The following is a 25537-nucleotide window of genomic DNA, read 5'->3' as shown; positions in this document are numbered from 1 at the left end:
ACCGGCCAATTGTCCGGGAGAAGGAGCAAAAAAAAAAAACATTTCGAAATAATGCTTTTTAGCCTATTCATTGATGGAAATACCAGTCGATGGAACAACATTTGACTGGTCCTACTTATCGGCTTATAGGTTAATTGACATAATTTAGTGGAATTAAACTGGCGCGTGTACAGTATATTCATTATGTATCTGATTTATCACACTCATACAGCACACAGATATAGAGCCATTAAGCTGAAAACCTGTCAGACAGCGTGAAAGCTGCTGCTACAGCATCTCAAACAGCAAATACATAGGCAATGGAAGGTAGGCTTCATCAGTGCATCACACACCTCTTTGCTATGAGCTGGAGGCAGTATGCATTTTAAAAACACCTACTTAATTGTTTGAAACCTGAATATTTTATTACATATTATGAGGCATGTCTTACCTTGCTTCAAAGTAGCCATGCCAAAATCAGATCATATCTGTGGAGGCAATTGTTTTATATCAACTTTTTTTCATTGTCCACTAGCTAAAAGGCACACATCCTAGTCATATTAGCATCCCATGCTAGTTATTGCATATTAGATCTCCCCTCTTTCTAAATGTCTAACGGATATTTTAACCGCTGGCATGCGGTGGGCTTGAGACATTGTCCTCGCTAATTGCATTATGGAACAAACATTGGCAATTAGCCTAGGATACTGCCTTGTGTGCATTGCTGAACTTATAATATGAAGAACTAATATCAACATTTTAAACTAAACGTTCTGATCTGGTGCGTCAGACTCATTGCTTTTTACAAGTTTTTTGTATAAATTTGGGATTTATCATCTCACAACTGTCCCATAGAAATGGCCTATTCCAAACAGACTTTCTCGACAAGCTGACCCAATAAACCTTCATACTATGGGGATAGTAGATTAACGTAGGCTAATGATTTTCTGTTCGTTACAAGTCCTGTTAACACATTGTTGCATCCACGACTTGCATGTTGTGGTAATACGAGTTACCATTATCTAAATGTGATTTCTGTCATTCTGAGCACCGTTGGTGGACACCTTATATCAGGTTATGCACGCAATGCATATGAGTCTGGTAAATTTCTCAAAATGTCTGGTAAATGAAAATGCTGCCTGTCAAAAGTCACATTTTCCTAACAGAAACCCTGGTGTGTGTTTGTGTGTGTTGGTTGTCCTTGTGTGTATATGCGCTCGTTCACCGTGTATGTGAGATGATGTACAGAATATTTCATATTCTATGTCTAACAAAACAGTGTTGTCTTCAGAGCCAGAGAGACTTAGTAAATAGTAAAGTTGTATTTTTAAATTAAACTGTCTAAAAGCATGATGTCAATAGGGCTGATATAATCACAGAGAGCAGTTTGAGTCACAAGGCTCAAATTAGACAGACAGCACACTTCATTAAACAGATCTGACTTCCCACACTTACACACCCCTCACACTCACATTATGTAGGTATGTGTGTGCGCAGTCTGTGTAGTGTTGGCTCACTGTGGGCTGAACCTGATCGTCACACCTACACCAGCAGAGTGTGATGTTCTACCAGCACCCTGGAATCTATTTCTGTTGAGTGACGATCATAGCAACACATCACTGTCAGCAGAAGAATTAGACTGCATTAAAACAGTTACACAGTGAGTGTGTGTGTGTGTGTGTGTGTGTGTGTGTGTGTGTGTGTGTGTGTGTGTGTGTGTGTGTGTGTGTGCGTGCGTGCGTGCGTGCATGACATGGTGAGGTCCAAAAGTATTTGGACATTGACACATTTGTTGCTGTTTTAGCTCTGTACTCCAGCATGTTGTATCTGAAATACAAAGTGCAGCTAAACTTTTAGGGTATCTTCATCAATATATGTTGAACTGTACAGCACTTTCTGTACATAGTCCCCCCATTTTAGGGAACAAAGTATTTGGACAAATTCAGTTATGGGTCATTCCATATGACTTCAATCACTGACTGCACCCCTTTTTATTTGAACAAAACTTTACATGCAGTTCCTTGCACTGAAAAAAAAATTACTTGAATAAAGAAAAAAAAAAAGAAAGAAAAAAAAGTGGTTTGTGCTTATGTATTCACCCCTTTGATATGAAGCCCCTAAATAAGATCTGGTGCAAACAATTACCTTCAGAACTCACAGAATTAGTAGAATACATTTCACCTGTGTGCAATCTAAGTGTCACATGATCTGTCACATGATCTCAGTATATATATACACACCTGTTCTGAAAGGCCCCAGAGTCTGCAACACCACTAAGCAAGGGGCACCAGCAAGCAAGTGGCACCATGAAGACCAAGGAGCTCTCCAAACAAGTCAGGGACAAAGTTGTGGAGAAGTACAGATCAGGGTTGGGTTATAAAAAAAATATCTTAAACTTTGAACATCACACGGAGCACCATTAAATCCATTATTAAAAAATGGAAAGAATATGGCACCACAACAAACCTGCCAAGAGAGGGCCGCCCACCAAAACTCAGACCAGGCAAAGAGGGCATTGTTCAGAGAGGCAACAAAGAGACCAAAGATAACCCTGAAGGAGCTGCAAAGAACCACAGCGGAGATTAGAGTATCTGTCCATAGGACACTAAGCCGTACACTCCACAGAGCTGGGCTTTACGGAAGAGTGGCCAGAAAAAATGAAGCATTAAGAAAAAAATAAGCAAACACATTTGGTTTTCACCAAAAGGCATGTGGGGGACTCCCCAAACATATGGAAGTAGGTACTCTGGTCAGATGAGACTAAAATGGAATGTTTTGGCCAAGGAAAACGCTATGTCTGGCGCAAACCCATCACCTCTCATCACCCCGAGAACACCACTCTGCTGTCCCATGTGGCTCAGTTGGTAGAGCATGGTGTTTGCAATGCCAGGGTTGTGGGTTCAATTCCCACGGGGGACCAGTATGGAAAAAAATGTATGAAATGTATGCATTCACTACTGTAAGTCGCTCTGGATAAGAGCGTCTGCTAAATTACTCAAATGTAAATGTAAAAATGGGATGTTTTTCCATCGGCAGGGAATGGGAAACTGGTCAGAATTGAAGGAATGATGGGTGGTGCTAAATACAGGGAAATTCTTGAGGGAAACTTGTTTCAGTCTTCCAGAGATTTGAGACTGGGACGGAGGTTCACCTTCCTGCAGGACAATGAACCTAAGCATACTGCTAAAGCAACACTCGAGTGGTTTAAAGGGAAACATTTAAATGTCTTGGAATGGCCTAGTCAAAGCCCAGACCACAATCCAATTGAGAATCTGTGGTATGACTTAAAGATTGCTGTACACCAGCGGAACCCATCCAACTTGAAGGAGCTGGAGCAGTTTTGCATTGAAGAATGAGCAAAAATGGCCAGATGTGCCAAGCTTATAGAGACATACCCAAAGAGACTTGCAGCTGTAATTTCTGCAAAAGGTGTCTCTACAAAGTATTGACTTTGGGGGAGTAAATAGTTATGCACGCTCAAGTTTTCTTGTTTGTTTCACTAGAAAAATATTTTGCATCTTCAAAGTGGTAGGCATGTTGCGTAAATCAAGTGATACAAACCCCCAAAAATCAATTTTAATTCCAGGTTGTAAGGTGGCAAAATTCCAAGGGGGCTAATACTTTCGCAAGCCACTGTACATGTTTTCCCAAGGTAGAAGTGCTCAGAAATTGATATTTCGGTGTTCAGTGTATAATCAGAGAAAGGCCAGCAGGATACATCTCAACCCTCTGAGGAGGACAGGCCAAGTCACAATGTGACATGCATCCATCTCTCCACTCACTCACACATACAGAAACTGGACACGCACACTGCAGGGGGACAGCAGATGTGAGGCAGACGGACAGGGGGCAGATTTCAGGAGCAAGAAGGCTGTCAAAATACACACACACAGCTCAGAGGGGTCAGGTCTGACAACCAAATAAACCCTACTCACACTAGAGCCCAGCCAGGCACACAAGCAGGTTTACCAACAGGATGTGTGTGTGTGTGTGTGTGTGTGTGTGTGTGTGTGTGTGTGTGTGTGTGTGTGTGTGTGTGTGTGTGTGTGTGTGTTTGTGCACCGTCAGTGCTGTAAACTAGGTGTCTGTCTGTCACTCAGTGAAGGTGCATGCTGAAGGCGTCTCTGAGTCTGAGTCTCTCAGTGTGTGTGTGTTTGGAGTAGGGTAAATTGCTTTTTGTGCTGCAGTAGCTTGCTGTCAACCCGCCTGTGTGTGTGTCAGTGTTAATCATTATTTTGGGTTAATACTAATACAGGAATGTTGGTATCACAAAATCAATGATATTGAGCTGGGCTCTGTACACTTCAGATAGACTCAAGACCACACACACACACACACACACACACACACACACACACACACCATATTGTAACCTGTGAACACAGTGGTGTAAAGTACTTAAGTAAAAATAATTTAAAGTACTACTTAAGTAGATTTTTTGGGTATCTGTACTTGCCTATTTTTAACAACTTTTATTTCACTACATTCCTAAAGAAAATGTACTTTTTACTCCATACATTTTCCCTGACACCTAAAAGTACTCGTTACATTTTGAATGCTTAACAGGACAGGAAAATGGTCGAATTCAAGCACTTACCAAGAGAACATCCCTGGTCATCTACTGCCTCTGATCGAGCGGACTCACTAAACATAAATGCTTCATTTGTAAGTTATGTTTGAGTGTGCCCCTGGCTACCCATTAATAAAAAACAAGAAAATGGTGCCGTCTGGTTTGCTTAATATAATGAATTTGAAATGCTTTATACTTTTACTTTTGATACTTAAGTATGTTTAAAACCAAACACTTCTAGACTTTTACTCAAGAAGTACATTTACTGGGTGACTTTCACTTTTATTCGAGTCATTTTCTATTAATGCATTTTTACTTTTAGTAAGACAATTGGGTACTTTTTCCACCACTGGAACACACACACACAAACAAACAACCTATGAACACACGCAATTGTTTGTAAATATTGCATCACCCATCTCATATGTATATGCTATACACTATGCCACTGTATCTTAGTCCAATGCCACTCTGACATATGTGTGCAGGCAATCTCAAGCCCGGACATACATATAAACTCAGCAAACAAAGAAACATCCCTTTTTCAGGACCCTGTATTTCAAAGATAATTCGAAAAATCCAAATAACTTCACAGATCTTCATTGTAAAGGGTTTAAACACTGTTTCCCATGCTTGTTCAATGAAACAAACAATTAATGAACATGCACCTGTGGAACGGTCGTTAAGACATTAACAGCTTACAGACGGTAGGCAATTAAGATAACAGCTATGAAAACTTAGGACACTAAAGAGGCCTTTCTACTGACTCTGAAAAACACCAACAGAAAGAAGCCCAGGGTCCCTGCTCATCTGCGTGAACGTGCCTTAGGCATGCTGCAAGGAGGCATGAGGACTGCAGATGTTGCCAGGGCAATACATTGCAATGTCTGTACTGTGAGATGCCTAAGACAGCGCTACAGGGAGACAGGACAGAGAGCTGATCGTCCTCGCAGTGGCAGACCACGTGTAACAACAACTGCACAGGATCGGTACATCCGAACACACATGCGAGACAGGTACAGAATGGCAACAACAACTGCCAAGGTTACACCAGGAACACACAATCCCTCCATCAGTGCTCAGACTGTCCGCAATAGGCTGAGAGAGGCTTGACTGAGGGCTTGTAGGCCTGTTCTCACCAGATATCACCGGCAACAACGTCGCCTATGGGCACAAACCCACCGTCGCTGGACCAGACAGGACTGCCAAAAAGTGCTCTTCACTGACGAGTCGGGGTTGTGTTTTACCGGGGTGATGGTCAGATTCGCGTTTATCATCAAAGGAATGAGCGTTACACTGAGGCCTGTACTCTGGAGTGGGATCGATTTGGAGGTGGAGGGTCTGTCATGGTCTGGGGCGGTGTGTCACAGCATCATTGGACTGAGCTTGTTGTCATTGCAGGCAATCTCAACGCTGTGCGTTACAGGGAAGACGTCCTCCTCCCTTATGTGGTACCCTTCCTGCAGGCTCATCCTGACATGACCCTCCAGCACGACAATGCCACCAGCCATTCTGCTCGTTCTGTGCGTGAGTTCCTGGAAGACAGGAATGTCAATGTTTTGCCATGGCCAGCGAAAAGCCCGGATCTCAATCCCATTGAGCACGTCTAGGACCTGTTGAACAGGGGGGAGGGTTCGGGCCATTCCCTCCAGAAATGTCCGGGAACTTGCAGGTGCCTTGGTGGAAGTGGGGAAACATCTCACAGCAAGAACTGGCAAATCTGTTGCAGTCCATGAGGCGGAGATGCACTTCAGTACTTAATGCAGCTGGTGGCCACACCACATACTGACTGTTACTTTTGATTTTGACCCCCCTTTGTTCAGGGACACATTATTCCATGTCTGTTAGTCACATGTCTGTGGAACTTGTTCAATTTATGTATCAGTTGTTGAATCTTATGTTCATACAAATATTTACACGTTAAGTTTGCTGAAAATAAATGCAGTTGACAGTGAGAGGACATTTGTTTTTTTGCTGAGATATATATATATATATATATAGATAGAAATATATAATATATATATATATTCTTAATCCATAGATTTATGTGTATTTCTGGTATATGTTGTGAAACTGTTAGATATTACTGCACTGTCGGAGATAGAAGCACAAGCATTGCTAAACTCGTGTATGTGACCAATAAATTTGATTTCACACACACACACACACACACACACACACACACACACACACACACACACACACACACACACACACACACACACACACACACACACACACAACCTGCACCATGCTCTACCAACTGAGCCACATGGGACACACCTCAAATCTTTCCTGTCTTTCTTTCTCTCATTCCCACACATCCTCCCTGTCCCCTCTCTCTTTCTCCGTTTACTCTGTGTTCTTCCAGGGAATGTGTTATTCATTCTGTTTATCAACTTAAGGAGATGGATCTCACACACACACACACACACACACACACACACACACACACACACACACACACACCACTGCTTATTCAGGAAAACAGATCCACTCTGACTCCTCCTCCTTCCGCCTTCACAGCAGTGTGTGTGTGTGTGTGTGTGTGTGCGCCCGCGTGTGTGTGTATATGAGAGCGAGAGAGACACCACCCCCTGTATAGAGAGGAGGCTTGTAGAACATTCTTGCATCTTCACACTGGTAGGGTAAGGTTACCAAAATGCCATGTCGAGTTAAGAGGTAGCCAATAACCAGACCACATGACTTATTACATGGCATGTTTGTATCAGTGTGAATGTGTGTGTTTGAGTGACAGCCTGCCAAAGACAGTCAGCTTCTGTCCCTGATGGCCTGGCCTAAGCACTGAGTCAGCAAAGGTGCGATCTGCATTATTCAGCAGGTGTAGCCAAGGCTAACTTTGCTAAATGGACTAGCACAGGTCAGGCCTGAAGAGAAAGGGGATGTGCTAGCCGAGAATCCTTTCGGTTACTGGCACAGCGCTCTACCACTAGGCTACCTGCCGCCACTACGTGCGCGTCCATGTTGAATAAGGACAGGAGAGCTCCAAACAAAAGACAATGACTAAATTAACAAAACTCGTTAATGGAATAAAATAAACCAAAACGTGTTTCTCACAAGTGTAGCATAGGTTGTGCACTCTGCAAACAATGTGTCCACTCCGACAATGAGAACAGGACTAGCGGAATAATATTCAATGCATTAAAATAATTACCGTAATCAAAGTAACAAACATTGTGGATTAGAAATCATAGGAATTAACAGTAAACATACTGCTGGTGATATGGGGAAGTGATATACACTAACAATCAAACCCAAACAATTCACACAATGAAGTTATGAAACAATGAATGTGCACTAATTGGCAGGAGAGAAGTGCATTGTGGAGAGAGAAGTGCATTGTGGAGAGAGAAGTGCATTGTCCATCTGGGTGCATGGTCAATCTGACGTCTGCATTGGCCATGCAGCATTTACGGTGATACGGCCTAAGCAGAAGTCAGGGCAAGAACGGCCTCAGCAGAAGTCAGGGCAAGAACGGCCTCAGCAGAAGTCAGGACATTCATACTCCTTGCGGAGCAGTGCAGAGCTGTTGTCAAGGGAGTGTGTTTATACAGGATGTACCACCCTCACCTACCGTCAACCAATCATGTCAACGTGGAGCTATACAGAGCCCTCCACATTGTTACAACATTTGGGAGGGGCATAGTGAAGCGGTATAGAGCTTGATTTGGCCTCTGCATGCCTCCTAAGGCTCAGCTCACCCTCATATATATATATATACATATATACACTGCTCAAAAAAATAAAGGGAACACTTAAACAACACAATGTAACTCCAAGTCAATCACACTTCTGTGAAATCAAACTGTCCACTTAGGAAGCAACACTGATTGACAATACATTTCACATGCTGTTGTGCAAATGGAATAGACAACAGGTGAAAATTATAGGCAATTAGCAAGACACCCCCAATAAAGGAGTGGTTCTGCAGGTGGTGACCACAGACCACTTCTCAGTTCCTATGCTTCCTGGCTGATGTTTTGGTCACTTTTGAATGCTGGCGGTGCTTTCACTCTAGTGGTAGCATGAGACAGAGTCTACAACCCACACAAGTGGCTCAGGTAGTGCAGCTCATCCAGGATGGCACATCAATGTGAGCTGTGGCAAGAAGGTTTGCTGTGTCTGTCAGCGTAGTGTCCAGAGCATGGAGGCGCTACCAGGAGACAGGCCAGTACATCAGGAGACGTGGAGGAGGCCGTAGGAGGGCAACAACCCAGCAGCAGGACCGCTACCTCCGCCTTTGTGCAAGGAGGAGCAGGAGGATCACTGCCAGAGCCCTGCAAAATGACCTCCAGCAGGCCACAAATGTGCATGTGTCTGCTCAAACGGTCAGAAACAGACTCCATGAGGGTGGTATGAGGGCCCGACGTCCACAGGTGGGGGTTGTACTTACAGCCCAACACCGTGCAGGACGTTTGGCATTTGCCAGAGAACACCAAGATTGGCAAATTCGCCACTGGTGCACTGTGCTCTTCACAGATGAAAGCAGGTTCACACTGAGCACATGTGACAGACGTGACAGAGTCTGGAGACGCCGTGGAGAACGTTCTGCTGCCTGCAACATCCTCCAGCATGACCGGTTTGGCGGTGGGTCAGTCATGGTGTGGGGTGGCATTTCTTTGGGGGGCCGCACAGCCCTCCATGTGCTCGCCAGAGGTAGCCTGACTGCCATTAGGTACCGAGATGAGATCCTCAGACCCCTTGTGAGTCCATATGCTGGTGCGGTTGGCCCTGGGTTCCTCCTAATGCAAGACAATGCTAGACCTCATGTGGCTGGAGTGTGTCAGCAGTTCCTGCAAGAGGAAGGCATTGATGCTATGGACTGGCCTATATATATATATATATATATATATATATATACACACACACACACACACACACATATATATATAGAGATACACACACACACACACTTGCGACTTTATGAACATTTTTGTTTTTCCCCATGAGTAGTGCTAGCTATCTTTTGTGCTTCCTTTCCCTCCCTCTCTCCCCCCGCTCTTCCTTTCCCCTCCACCTTTCTTTCTCCCTCCCTTTTTCTCTCTCTCTCTATGAGGATGTTTCTATAGTGGGTATCAGAGCATATGAATAAATGAATTAGCTTCGCCACAGTGTTTGTGTAACCCTCTCACTCTGTGTCAATGGACATGAATTTGTCATGCTTAAAAGAAACACACATGCTCATGCACACACAAACAAACTATCACACGCGGTCATACTTTTTCACCCCCCTAAGTGCGGCGAATGGAGCAGGCCACATACCCTGTGGTGTTTTGGATTAGCCTAGAATTGCTCCTTTGTGGGGGGTTATGGGAACGTGTCTAATGTACTTTTATCCTCTTTGCCCTAGTTTGTGTGTGAGTGAGTGAGTGAGTGAGTGAGTGAGTGAGTGAGTGAGTGAGTGAGTGAGTGAGTGAGTGAGTGAGTGAGTGAGTGAGTGAGGCATTATTTATCAACTGGTAAACCTCCAGTGTTGTCCCATGAAGTTGACTCATACAGTTGAAGTCGGAAGTTTACATACACCTTAGCCAAATACATTTAAACTCAGTTTTTCACAATTCCTGACATCTAATCCTAGTAAAAATTCCTTATCGTAGGTCAGTTAGGATCACCATTTTATTTTAAGAATGTGAAATGTCAGAATAATAATAGAGAGAATTATTTATTTCAGCTTTGATTTCTTTCATCACATTCCCAGTGGGTCGGAAGTTTACATACACTCAATTAGTATTTGGTAGCATTGCCATTAAATTGTTTAACTTGGGTCAAACGTTTTGGGTAACCTTCCCTAAGCTTCACACAATAAGTTGGGTGAATTTTGGCCCATTCCTCCTGACAGAGCTGGTGTAACTGAGTCAGGTTTGTAGGCCTCCTTGATCGGAACACGCTTTTTCAGTTCTGCCCACAAATTTTCTATAGGATTGAGGTCAGGGCTTTGTGATGGCCACTCCAATACCTTGATTTTGTTGTCCTTAAGTCATTTTGCCACAACTTTGGAAGTATGCTTGGGATCATTATTCATTTGAAAGAACCATTTGCGACCAAGCTTTAACTTCCTGACTGATGTCTTGAGATGTTGCTTCAATATATCCACATCATTTTCCTTCCTCAATATGCCATCTATTTTGTGACGTACACCAGTCCCTCCTACAGCAAAGCACCCCCACAACATGATGCTGCCACCCCCGTGCTTCACGGTTGGGATGGTGTCTTCGGCTTGCAAGCCTCCCCCTTTTTCCTCCAAAGATAACGATGGTCATTATGGCAAAACAGTTCTATTTTTGTTTCATCAGACCAGAGGACATTTCTCCAAAAAGTACGATCTTTGTCATCTCTAGGAGACAGAACACGTCTTCTTCCTGAGCGGTATGACGGCTGTGTGGTCCCATGGTGTTTATACTTGCGTACTATTGTTTGTACAGATGAACGTGGTACTTTCAGGCGTTTGGAAATTGCTCCTAAGGATGAACCAGACTTGTGGAGGTCTACAATTATTTTTCTGAGGTCTTGGCTGATTTCTTTTGATTTTCCCATGATGTCAAGCAAAGGGGCACTGAGTTTGAAGGTAGTCCTTGAAATACATCCACAGGTACACCTCTAATTTACTCAAATTATTTCAATTAGCCTATCAGAAGCTTCTAAAGCCATGCCATCATTTTCTGGAATTTTCCAAGCTGTTTAAAGGCACAGTCAACTTAGTGTATGTAAACTTGTGACCCACTGGAATTGTGATACAGTGAATTATGAGTGAAATAATATGTCTGTAAACAATTGTTGGAAAAATTACTCGTATCATGCACAAAGTAGATGTCCTATCCGACTTGTCAAAACTATAGTTTGTTAACAAGAAATTTGTGGAGTGGTTGAAAAACGAGTTAATGACTCCAACCTAAGTGTATGTAATCTTCCAACTTCAACTGTAACTCTTATATTATGAGGAATCTGCTGAAATCATTCTGTTCTGATGATTCTTAATTTAGGCTCTCCAGATTTACGTCAAGCTACGGAAGTGGCCTTTAAAAATGTGTGCCTGTGTTAAAATGCTCTGTGTGTGTGTGTTAGCTCAAGTGCAGCTAATGGAATTAAACCAATCAAAGCCTCTATCTTCGCAGAGATGGATAAAAATACAAAAAAGCAAGAGAGCGAGAAGACAGACTCTAAATGAGAGTTTCTCTAGGTTAGGGATTCCTTCCTGACCTTTTTATACTAAGCATGTGACTTCAGAGGCAGCGTGACTACAAGCCGCAGCGTGACTACAAGCCGCAGCGTGACTACAAGCCGCAGCGTGACTACAAGCCGCAGCGTGACTACAAGGCGCAGCGTGACTACAAGCCGCAGCGTGACTACAAGCCAGTGACTACAAGCCGCAGCGTGACTACAAGCCGCAGCGTGACTACAAGCCGCAGCGTGACTACAAGCCGCAGCGTGACTACAAGTCGCAGCGTGACTACAAGCCGCAGCGTGACTACAAGTGGCAGTTACCACTTCACTCTAATGTCGGCTAGACTGACAGGACCAACCAGGTCACTTTCATCCGTGTGTGTGTGTGAGTGTGTGTGACAGGATAAAAGGTCTCATTCATCTGAGGTAAAGCTCTATCGTCAGAGTGACAGAGTCATCAGTCTTACACTCTAATGGAGTCAGCTATTAGACATAGACAAACACAGTAATCTCACGCACACAGTTGTGACTGGCCTTCTGTCTTCACATGAACACTTCGTCAATTCTGCCGTTTTCTCCGTCATTTCTGTCATTTCATTTCATTCAGAATTCCACTACACAGCAGATAACTCTCAGTAGGGGGAAGAGGGAGAGGATGAGGCAGGTAGAGAGAGAATGAGGGAGAGGAAGAGAGAGTGAAGAGTGAGAATGAGGAATAGAGAGAGGGTGGGGGAGTCACTGTAGAATGTAAGTAAATGCATGCATCCATGCAAAAAGAAGTAGACAAATGCATAAAGGAACACACAGCGTGGTCAGCAAGTTGTCCTTGTCATCAGGCAGTTAGAAATTGATGTCATGTCAGCTTTATTTCTGTCAAACTAATGGAGTCCCCTCCTCTCACCTCCCCTCTTTCTCTCTCATCGTCAGCTGTATGTATAAATTGAGGGCCAGTCTCTCAGCTTCTTTCCCCCACGTACCCCCTCTCTATCTATCTCCTCGTCAGCTGTAAGTTGAGGGCCAGGCCTCTCAGCTTCTTTCCCCCACGTACCCCCTCTCTATCTATCTCCTCGTCAGCTGTAAGTTGAGGGCCAGCCTCTCAGCTTCTTTCCCCCACGTACCCCCTCTCTATCTATCTCCTCGTCAGCTGTAAGTTGAGGGCCAGGCCTCTCAGCTTCTTTCCCCCACGTACCCCCTCTCTCTATCTATCTCCTCGTCAGCTGTAAGTTGAGGGCCAGCCTCTCAGCTTCTTTCTATCCCCATCTTTCACCTGCCTACCCAATGTATCCCCCTTTCTCATCCCTACATCGTCAGATGGCTCTGGTCCAAAGCTGACAAGGCACTGAGGTGACATCTTCTCTTACCCTCACTCCTCTCTTCTGCTCATCTTTTCGTCTCACAGATTCATCTCCCTGAAAACTACAGAAAGTAGGCACTCTAATAACCCAGATGCTAAGCACACACACACACACACACACACACACACACACTCTTTTGCTCTTCCATCGTCAGTTCCATTACTAAGTGTTGACAGGTGTCTTCAGCCTATCCACGCCACCCTATTGTCTGCATAGAGGAGAGGAAAACACTGGCTGCCAAAGTCTAGGGGCGGGGGCTCTTTAGCTGTTACAATTTGGCATGGTGTGTGTGTGTGTTAACCGGGGATTCCCTGGGAGGGGTGATCCTGTAATGGTGTGTGTGTGTGTGTGTGTGTAGGGTTGTCCCAGTTTAGCTCACTCTAACCAATGACTCATGAGTTTCTGGAGTTCAGACGACTTTACAGACCCCCTCCCTTCCCTCCACAAAGGAGACACACGCCCAAGTGTCAACCAATAGACCATCAAAATCACTTCAGAACCATACTGATCAAGTCAACATGGTTTGGAGAGTCTTTCATTCCAGTGGTAGAGTATGTGAGCATGGCTACATGTGTATGTTTCCCTTGGAGAGACAAGGCCCCCCAGAGTCCCCAGACTCAGCCAAGTCTAATGACATCACATACTGGCACAATTCGACCATTATAAAATCTGTTTAATTGTTTTGCCTGATTCCGTTACATTTTTCCCCAAATTCCACTTTCTCTGTTTGTCCATGTTTTCGTTTTACCCAGTATTTTAATATCAAAATCTCACTTTTTTCAAAGAAAAACAACATTTGATGTTGTAAGTCCACAATCATGCTTTAACCACATCAGACCACTTGAGGTCTGAGAATTTTTTATTTATTTTTTTATTTTGGGGTGTAGTTACACTGTATTGCAACTGTGCACCAACAAGAGACCATTGTCTGGTTAGCAATGTTTTTGTAGCAAGAGACCGTGGTCTGGTTAGCGATGTTTTTGTAGCAAGAGACCGTGGTCTGGTTAGCGATGTTTTTGTAGCAAGAGACCGTGGTCTGGTTAGCGATGTTTTTGTAGCAAGAGACCGTGGTCTGGTTAGCGATGTTTTTGTAGCAAGAAACCGTGGTCTGGTTAGCGATGTTCCTATAGAGCTCATTTGATTGCAGAATTTGGTTTTGGGACAGCCTTTCCAGCTCTACCAGAAAAATGGTTAACATTAGCATAATCTCTAATGGCTACACAAAGCACACACGTGCCATTTCAGAAAGTTGCAGACAAATATGAATCACTGATGTATTTTGTTAATGTTAACTTAAGCACATTAATGCATTTTCATTAACACTTTTTTGGATAGTCCATCTATAGCTGCTCTACAGACTATCAGTAACAATTCAACCATCAACAGTACTAACACTAACCCTTATCTTATTACTTATTAACAGATAGTATGACCATCTGTAGATGCTCTACACATGGTCAATCTGACTATCCAAAAAAGTGTCCACATTTCCTAATAAATTCAACACATTTAGTTGATTTCCTACTACACTGAACCAAAATAACAGGTATATGAACTTTAAGGAAATCAATCAATTTAAATAAATGCATTAGGCCCTAGTCTATGGATTTCACAAGACTGGGAAAACAGATATGCATCTGTAAGGTAACAGATACTTTTGGTCATGTAGTGTATGTGGACACCTGCTCGTCGAACATCTCATTCCAAAATCATGGGCATTAATATGGAGTTGGTCCCCCTTTCCTGCTATAACAGCCTCCACTCTTCTGGGAAGGCTTTCCACTAATGTCCGAACATTGCTGCGAGGACATGCTTCCATTCAGCCACAAGAGCATTAGTGAGGTTGTGCACTGATGTTGGGCGATTAGGCCTGGCTCGCAGTCGGTGTTCCAATTCATTCCAAAGGTGTTTGATGGGGTTGAGGTCAGGGCTCTGCCTAAAACCACAAACAGCAAGCAATGAAGATGTAGAAGCATGGTAGCTAGGAAAACTACTTAGAAAGGCAGGAACCTAGGAAGAAACCTAGAGAATAACCAGGATCTGAGGGGTGGCCAGTCCTCTTCTGGCTGTGCCGGGTGGAGATTATAAGAGTACATGGAACAATAAGGCCAGATTGTTCATCAAGATGTTCAAACATTCATAGATGACCAGCAGGGTCAAATAATAATCACATTGGTTGTAGAAGGTGAAACAGGTCAGCACCTCAGGAGTAAAAGACAGAGAGAGAACAGCAGGTCCGGGACAAGGTAGCACGTCTGGTGAACAAGTCAAGATTTCATAGCCGCAGGCAAAACAGTTGAAACTGGAGCAGCAGCATGACCAGGTGGACTGGGGACAGCCAGGAGTCATCAGACCAGGTAGTCCTGAGGCATGGTCCTAGGGCCCAGGTCCTCCGGGAGGGAGGGAGAGAGGCAAGATCTACACCACTCCAGCTGATGCTTGGCATTGCGCATGGTGATCATAGTCTTGTGTGCGGCTGCTCGGCCATGGAAACCCAGTTCATGAAGCTCCCGACGAACAGTTATTGTGCCGACGTTGCTTCCAGAGGCAGTTTGGAACTAAGTAGTGAGTGTTGCAACCAAGGACAGACACTTTTTAGAAATTCTTTGATTGTGCAAACCCACAGTTTCATCAGCTGTCCGGATGGCTGGTCTCAGACGATCCCACAGGTGAAGAAGCCAGATGTGGAGGTCCTGGGCTGGCATGGTTACACTCGGTCTGCGGTTGTGAGGTCGGTTGGACGTACTGCCAAATTCTCTAAAATGACATTGGTAGAGAATAGTAGAGAAATTAAACATTCAATTATCTGGCAACAGCTCTAGTGGATATTCCTGCAGTCAGCACGGCAATTGCACGCTCCCTCAAAATCTGTGGCATTTGTGTTGTGTAACAAAACAGCACATTTTAGAGTGGCCTTTGATTGTCCCAAGCACAAGGTGCACCTGTGTAATGATCATGCTGTTTAATCAGCTTCTTGATATGCCACACCTGTCATGTGGATGGATTATCTTGGCAAAGGAGAAATGCTCACTAACAGGAAAGAAAACAAATTTGTGCACAAAATTAGAGAAATAAGCTTCTTGTGCGTACGGAACATTTCTGGGATATTTTATTTGAGCTCATGAAACATGGGACCAACACTTTACATGTTACATTTATATTTTGTTAAGTATAAGTTCAATACATGATGGAATGTTGAATTTCATTTTAATGTCTGGAATCCGTAATTCAGAGCAGATTTTATAGGGCCCTGGAGAAGGCTGCTGAGATCACCAATGGTCAGAGGACACCGCCTAAGAGAGTTCCATTCCATCCACCCTTCCTTACATTCAGGAACAGCCTCCTTTCCATTCCAGGAACAGCCTCCTTTCCATTCCAGGAACAGCCTCCTTTCCATTCCAGGAACAGCCTCCTTTCCATTCCAGGAACAGCCTCCCTTACATTTCAGGAACAGCCTCCCTTACATTCCAGGAACAGCCTCCTTTACATTCCAGGAACAGCCTCCTTTACATTCCAGGAACAGCCTCCTTTACATTCCAGGAACAGCCTCCTTTACATTCCAGGAACATTCTCCTTTACATTCCAGGAACGGCCTCCCTTACATTCCAGGAACGGCCTCCCTTACATTCCAGGAACGGCCTCCCTTACATTCCAGGAACGGCCTCCCTTACATTCCAGGAACGGCCTCCCTTACATTCCAGGAACGGCCTCCCTTACATTCCAGGAACGGCCTCCCTTACATTCCAGGAACGGCCTCCCTTACATTCCAGGAACGGCCTCCCTTACATTCCAGGAACGGCCTCCCTTACATTCCAGGAACAGCCTCCCTTACATTCCAGGAACAGCCTCCCTTACATTCCAGGAACAGCCTCCCTTACATTCCAGGAACAGCCTCCCTTACATTCCAGGAACAGCCTCCCTTACATTCCAGGAACAGCCTCCCTTACATTCCAGGAACAGCCTCCCTTACATTCCAGGAACAGCCTCCCTTACATTCCAGGAACAGCCTCCCATTCTCCAGCAGACATCGAAGTCTAATCAGACCGTTGTAAATGTGTGTGTGCGCATGTGTGCGTTATGTGCAAACACTCTTTGTCACATTAGATTGGCTCTGAGACCCACAGCGGAAGTAGCTTTTGATTAAAGAAGAAAAAGAAAGATGGAGAGATTGAGGAAGGAATAAGCAAGAGCAAGATTGATGGTGGGGGAAGATGCACAGAGTGATATGAAATGATGTAGACTAGATAGTGGGAGTTAAGAGGAGAGAATGAGAAAGAAAGATTAAATGGAGTGGTGGGCCTCCTCTGAGGTCTATACGTTTATACGTCAACAGGGGGTCCTCTGTAACCTCTGTAGGGTCTTTACTAAATTAAAAACCCTTTGATTTGATGAGAGGAGGTTGGGAGTTTGCCATTGAGTATGTCTGGTTGTGTGTGTTGCATAAGAGTGGTTGATCCTAAAAGTCAAAAGGGGGTCCTCTGTAACAAAACATCAAAGTATTCCCACACTTTCATTTTATTCCTGCGATTCACATTCAGATGATGATATTATGTCTGATCACTAACAATGTAAAGTACGTATAGAGGCGTAATCTAGAGCTAAACTGTTGATTTTTAATCTGAGTGCATCCTGCTATTGACAAACGTGTTGAATTATGCAACAGAACGTGACAACAACAGTAATTAATGAGGCAGTCACCAAAATCCCTTAACTTCATTATGTGTCTGTGCCAGTAAAATGTTTTTTTTATGCTAGGATTAAGTAAATAACTATTGGATTTAAAAAATGCTCAACGTTTGGAGTATCTTCGTCCATTGTCCAACTGTTGCATTTATAACAATTGATATTAGAACCTTTTAACAATGTCGATGAGCGTTGCTAATGTGTACACACACCTATCAGAAGTAAAGGGAGGTGGGAGAATTGACTGAATCCAAACACTAGGGATCAGATCCACCTCACAACACTCAGACCCAGTCCAAAATATCCTTAGGATGGGCCTCCCTCCCGCCCCTTCGTTGAGAACCATTAGTTGATACGGCACAAAAACACACACTTCGGAGTTCGAGGTGAACCTGGGCCTAGTGCAACTCTCCCAAAGTCCCCCCCCCCCCCCAGGTGCACTTTTTGGTTTTTACCCTAGCACTACACAGCTGATTCAAATAACCAACTGATCATCAAGCTTTGATTATTTGAATCAGCTGTGTAGTACTAGGGCAAATAACAAAATGTGCACACCCCGGGGGGCGCAGGAAACCCTGGGCTAGAGCACGGGTCCAGAGGCGAAAATGATACTGTGGTATTTTCCTGTTTCTCCGCCAAGAAAGAGGCTCACAAGCAGGCAGCTAGCTGTATGTGATGAGAGACAGCCTGTTATAGTCAGTCTGTTGAAGATGTGGATGTAGTCTCCAGGCCAAACTAAATGACACCTGTGGGATGTTAGTGTTACTGTGGCTCTAGAACACTGAGGATAACCAGGTCAACAAGGCAACTATGACCACAGGTCAGAAAAGAACACAGAATACTGATGACAATGTTACTGTGTTTCTAGAACACTGCTGACAATGTTACTGTGTTTCTAGAACACTAAGGACAATGTTACTGTGTTTCTAGAGCACTGATGACAATGTTACTGTGTTTCTAGAACACTGAGGACAATGTTACTGTGTTTCTAGAGCACTGATGACAATGTTACTGTGTTTCTAGAACACTGATGACAATGTTACTGTGTTTCTAGAACACTGAGGAGAACCAGGTCAACAAGGTAACTATGACCACAGGTCAGAAAAGAACACAGAATACTGAGGACATTGTTACGGTGTTTCTAGAACACTGATGACAATGTTACTGTGTTTCTAGAACACTGATGACAATGTTACAGTGTTTCTAGAATACTGATGACAATGTTACAGTGTTTCTAGAATACTGATGACAACCAGGTCAACAAGGAGCTATGACCACAGGTCAGAAAAGAACACAGAATACTGATGACAATGTTACTGTGTTTCTAGAACACTGCTGACAATGTTACGGTGTTTCTAGAATACTGATGACAACCAGGTCAACAAGGTAACTATGACCACAGGTCAGAAAAGAACACAGAATACTGAGGACATTGTTACGGTGTTTCTAGAACACTGCTGACAATGTTACGGTGTTTCTAGAACACTGATGACAATGTTACTGTGTTTCTAGAACACTGATGACAATGTTACTGTGTTTCTAGAACACTGATGACAATGTTACTGTGTTTCTAGAACACTGAGGACAATGTTACTGTGTTTCTAGAACACTGAGGACAATGTTACTGTGTTTCTAGCACACTGAGGACAATGTTACGGTGTTTCTAGCACACTGATGACAATGTTACTGTGTTTCTAGAACACTGCTGACAATGTTACAGTGTTTCTAGAATACTGATGACAACCAGGTCAACAAGGAGCTATGACCACAGGTCAGAAAAGAACACAGAATACTGATGACAATGTTACTGTGTTTCTAGAACACTGCTGACAATGTTACTGTGTTTCTAGAATACTGATGACAACCAGGTCAACAAGGTAACTATGACCACAGGTCAGAAAAGAACACAGAATACTGAGGACATTTTTACGGTGTTTCTAGAACACTGCTGACAATGTTACGGTGTTTCTAGAACACTGAGGACAATGTTACGGTGTTTCTAGAACACTGATGACAATGTTACTGTGTTTCTAGAACACTGATGACAATGTTACTGTGTTTCTAGAACACTGATGACAATGTTACTGTGTTTCTAGAATACTGATGACAACCAGGTCAACAAGGTAGCTATGACCACAGGTCAGAAAAGAACACAGAATACTGATGACAATGTTACTGTGTTTCTAGAAAACTGAGGACAATGTTACTGTGTTTCTAGAACACTGATGACAATGTTACTGTGTTTCTAGAACACTAAGGACAACCAGGTCAACAAGGAGCTATGACCATAGGTCAGAAAAGAACACAGAATACTGAGGACATTGTTACGGTGTTTCTAGAACAATGCTGACAATGTTACGGTGTTTCTAGAACACTGAGGACAATGTTACTGTGTTTCTAGAACACTGATGACAATGTTACTGTGTTTCTAGAACACTGAGGACAATGTTACGGTGTTTCTAGCACACTGATGACAATGTTACTGTGTTTCTAGAACACTGCTGACAATGTTACAGTGTTTCTAGAATACTGATGACAACCAGGTCAACAAGGTAACTATGACCAAAGGTCAGAAAAGAACACAGAATACTGAGGACATTGTTACGGTGTTTCTAGAACACTGCTGACAATGTTACGGTGTTTCTAGAACACTGATGACAATGTTACTGTGTTTCTAGAACACTGATGACAATGTTACTGTGTTTCTAGAACACTGATGACAATGTTACTGTGTTTCTAGAACACTGAGGACAATGTTACTGTGTTTCTAGAACACTGAGGACAATTTTACTGTGTTTCTAGAACACTGAGGACAATGTTACGGTGTTTCTAGCACACTGATGACAATGTTACTGTGTTTCTAGAACACTGCTGACAATGTTACAGTGTTTCTAGAATACTGATGACAACCAGGTCAACAAGGAGCTATGACCACAGGTCAGAAAAGAACACAGAATACTGATGACAATGTTACTGTGTTTCTAGAACACTGCTGACAATGTTACTGTGTTTCTAGAATACTGATGACAACCAGGTCAACAAGGTAACTATGACCACAGGTCAGAAAAGAACACAGAATACTGAGGACATTGTTACGGTGTTTCTAGGACACTGCTGACAATGTTACGGTGTTTCTAGAACACTGAGGACAATGTTACGGTGTTTCTAGAACACTGATGACAATGTTACTGTGTTTCTAGAACACTAAGGACAACCAGGTCAACAAGGAGCTATGACCATAGGTCAGAAAAGAACACAGAATACTGATGACAATGTTACTGTGTTTCTAGAAAACTGAGGACATTGTTACGGTGTTTCTAGAACACTGCTGACAATGTTACGATGTTTCTAGAACACTGAGGACAATGTTACGGTGTTTCTAGAACACTGATGACAATGTTACTGTGTTTCTAGAACACTGCTGACAATGTTACAGTGTTTCTAGAATACTGATGACAACCAGGTCAACAAGGTAACTATGACCACAGGTCAGAAAAGAACACAGAATACTGATGACAATGTTACTGTGTTTCTAGAAAACTGATGACAATGTTACTGTGTTTCTAGAACACTGAGGACAACCAGGTCAACAAGGTAACTATGACCACAGGTCAGAAAAGAACACAGAATACTGAGGACATTGTTACTGTGTTTCTAGAACACTGCTGACAATGTTACGGTGTTTCTAGAACACTGATGACAATGTTACTGTGTTTCTAGAACACTGCTGACAATGTTACGGTCTTTCTAAAACACTGATGACAATGTTACGGTCTTTCTAAAACACTGATGACAATGTTACTGTTTTTCTAGTACACTGATGACAATGTCACGGTCTTTCTAGAACACTGATGACAATGTCACGGTCTTTCTAGAACACTGATGACAATGTGACGGTCTTTCTAGAACACTGATGACAATGTGACGGTCTTTCTAGAACACTGATGACAATGTTACTGTGTTTCTAGAACACTGAGGACAATGTTACTGTGAATCTAGAACACTGAGGACAATGTTACGGTGTTTCTAGCACACTGATGACAATGTTACTGTGTTTCTAGAACACTGCTGACAATGTTACAGTGTTTCTAGAATACTGATGACAACCAGGTCAACAAGGAGCTATGACCACAGGTCAGAAAAGAACACAGAATACTGATGACAATGTTACTGTGTTTCTAGAATACTGATGACAACCAGGTCAACAAGGTAACTATGACCACAGGTCAGAAAAGAACACAGAATACTGAGGACATTGTTACGGTGTTTCTAGAACACTGCTGACAATGTTACGGTGTTTCTAGAACACTGAGGACAATGTTACTGTGTTTCTAGAACACTGATGACAATGTTACTGTGTTTCTAGAACACTGATGACAATGTTACTGTGTTTCTAGAACACTGATGACAATGTTACTGTGTTTCTAGAATACTGATGACAACCAGGTCAACAAGGTAGCTATGACCACAGGTCAGAAAAGAACACAGAATACTGATGACAATGTTACTGTGTTTCTAGAAAACTGAGGACAATGTTACTGTGTTTCTAGAACACTGAGGACAACCAGGTCAACAAGGTAACTATGACCACAGGTCAGAAAAGAACACAGAATACTGATGACAATGTTACTGTGTTTCTAGAACACTAATGACAATGTTACTGTGTTTCTAGAACACTAAGGACAACCAGGTCAACAAGGAGCTATGACCATAGGTCAGAAAAGAACACAGAATACTGAGGACATTGTTACGGTGTTTCTAGAACACTGCTGACAATGTTACGGTGTTTCAAGAACACTGAGGACAATGTTACGGTGTTTCTAGAACACTGATGACAATGTTACTGTGTTTCTAGAACACTGCTGACAATGTTACGGTGTTTCTAGAATACTGATGACAACCAGGTCAACAAGGTAACTATGACCACAGGTCAGAAAAGAACACAGAATACTGATGACAATGTTACTGTGTTTCTAGAACACTGATGACAATGTTACTGTGTTTCTAGAACACTGAGGACAACCAGGTCAACAAGGTAACTATGACCACAGGTCAGAAAAGAACACAGAATACTGATGACAATGTTACTGTGTTTCTAGAAAACTGAGGACAATGTTACTGTGTTTCTAGAACACTGAGGACAACCAGGTCAACAAGGTAACTATGACCACAGGTCAGAAAATAACACAGAATACTGAGGACATTGTTACGGTGTTTCTAGAACACTGCTGACAATGTTACGGTGTTTCTAGAACACTGATGACAATGTTACTGTGTTTCTAGAACACTGCTGACAATGTTACGGTGTTTCTAGAACACTGAGGACAATGTTACGGTGTTTCTAGAACACTGATGACAATGTTACTGTGATTCTAGAACACTGATGACAATGTTACGGTCTTTCTAAAACACTGATGACAATGTTACGGTCTTTCTAAAACACTGATGACAATGTTACTGTCTTTCTAGTACACTGATGACAATGTCACAGTCTTTCTAGAACACTGATGACAATGTGACGGTCTTTCTAGAACACTGATGACAATGTGACGGTCTTTCTAGAACACTGATGACAATGTGACGGTCTTTCTAGAACACTGATGACAATGTGACGGTCTTTCTAGAACACTGATGACAATGTCACGGTCTTTCTAGAACACTGATGACAATGTCACGGTCTTTCTAGAACACTGATGACAATGTCACGGTCTTTCTGGAACACTGATGACAATGTCACGGTCTTTCTAGAACACTGATGACAATGTCACGGTCTTTCTAGAACACTGAGGACAACCAGGTCAACAGGGTAACTTTGATCACAGGTCAGAAAACTCAACTGGTATGCCCTCTTCTCCTCCTGCTGCCTGTGCCCTATATCCTAAATGATGTCTCTCACCCCCTCTTCTTTCCCTGGCCCCACGCAGCTCATCTGTCTTCCCTCCCCCACTGTCTCTCTCTCAGACATAGTAACAATAGAGTGTCTAGGTCATTTGAACAGGTCAACACAGGAAGCTGACTTCCCTGGTGTAGGCAGGTCGTTCATCACCACTGACTAAGACATACACACCACTAGATGAAACAACATCTAGGCTTCTCCTGACAGGCCACTTATGACATGGACCAAAATTACAACAAACTTCTATTGTTCTATATTCAACTTAAATTGTTTCAATTACAATTGAGTAATGTGTATTTAGATAACTTAGAATGTATTGTAGAAGTCTGATAGTGTCTAGGCCTAATCATCCAACATATCTGTAACAAAACAATTGCAAGTACAAACCCATTGTGATCAAAATATTTAATTCACTCATAATACTTAACATATTAATGCCCATTATAGGCTACAGCCAGTCGGGCCAAAACACCAGTTGCTTTGTTGTTGAAACACTTGTCTCGGTTCGTTCATACAAAAAAAATACACACATCAAAAACTGGGACTCACCATGTTGCCTCACGTTAGAAGACCGCATCACCTTGGCGGACACTACCTGGCCTTGTGTGCCCCCGGTAAAGCCCCCCAGCAGCGCGAGCAACAGCGCCAGTGCCACGCGCCCAGAGCCGTTCATTCTGTCGGTGGCGTTTGCACACTAAACTAAAATCCCAAGCGTGGAAGAACCACTTATTGTTCTGAAAAGAGACCAATTAGCTACTTGTGTTTTCCCTGGAGACTCAAGTAAAAGTTTTCTTAAAACGTTCGTGCTGTTCACATCATTTCTCCCGAGTCGCTTTCCACAGTAGACTGGAGCGAACTGCCTGTCTCAAACTGACCGTAACCGAGCTCCGCCGCTACAGAATGCTGAGCAGGTTCATATACTCATGTCCACAGACAAGTACGGGCGCCGTTTTTTATCGCTTTACCGCGAGTTAATCCACACTGGTAATTTCATTACAAATGATCCACATTAGTTAAACTTCTCTGATATCAGAGCGAGCTCGAAATGCTTTCCAACAATTTAACTTCAAGGCTGAGAGTGTGCGTGTCTCTCGCTGTAGCTCAACACACGCACACGCGCGCTGGTGTGTGTGTGAAACTTCAAACGGTGAATTGATCAGAGAGGAGGATTGTCCCGTTTACGCGAACCGGGACAAGGAAATAGACCAGAATGAACATTTTAGCGGCGACAAGGAAACTTTGGAGGTAAAGTCAGACTCACACAGAGTGAGAAGGAGACAGGAAGGGATTTTTCATCTAGAAGGAAACTTGATTGGAGGCGAAATTAACTGGAGGAAGATAGTGGGGCAGTCACTGACGGCATTGGCCACTGACAATAATACACTATTTACTCGTCCAGGGAAGAACTCTGACATTATTTCACTTGTTGAAGCGGCTGATGAATAAGTGAGGCCATATCTGACAATGTTCATCATTTCATCATTTCACTGAGCAAATGCAACCATATCTATAACAGTTACAGGCTATTATACCGTATTATTAATGTATAACATTTGTTCGCCGTCCTACAATTGCCCAGCTTCGTCCGAGTTTTTGCCAAGTTAAATAAAGGTTCAAAAATAAATAAATAATAATTTCACTAATTTGGTTTATGTAGGTCTTGTATTCTGTTAATTTACATGTAAAAGCATGACTTTCTGGGCCTATTATTTTGCCAGGGATAGCCCATTCACTATTGAAGTTTATGCTAATATCTGCGGACATTTCTGTAATGCCTATATTATATTATATTGAGGGATTGTAATGATTGTATTAATTATTTTCTCATTTTCTAGATACTATAGAAGATGCTTTGTGTTGTAACAAGACAAC

The 25537-nt window shown here is 43.0% G+C and overlaps 1 protein-coding gene across 2 annotated transcripts in view; it reads right to left on the bottom strand.

Annotated features, from left to right (window-relative positions):
• Positions 1 to 25070, bottom strand: part of LOC115163701 (platelet-derived growth factor D) — a 61378-nt gene extending 36308 nt beyond the window's left edge. The window contains exon 1 of one of the 2 annotated variants that reach the window (XM_029715804.1): positions 24215 to 25070. In XM_029715804.1, coding sequence (XP_029571664.1) covers positions 24215 to 24338 — 124 coding nt within the window. In that variant the 5' untranslated portion in view covers positions 24339 to 25070. The remainder of the gene's footprint in view (positions 1 to 24214) is intronic. The other variant, XM_029715805.1, reaches the window with a different exon arrangement.
• Between the last annotated feature and the right edge of the window lie 467 nt (positions 25071 to 25537).

The sequence above is a fragment of the Salmo trutta genome, chromosome 26 (assembly GCF_901001165.1).
Source record: "Salmo trutta chromosome 26, fSalTru1.1, whole genome shotgun sequence".
NCBI lineage: Eukaryota > Metazoa > Chordata > Actinopteri > Salmoniformes > Salmonidae > Salmo > Salmo trutta.
This window is presented reverse-complemented; position numbering and strand designations above follow the sequence as displayed.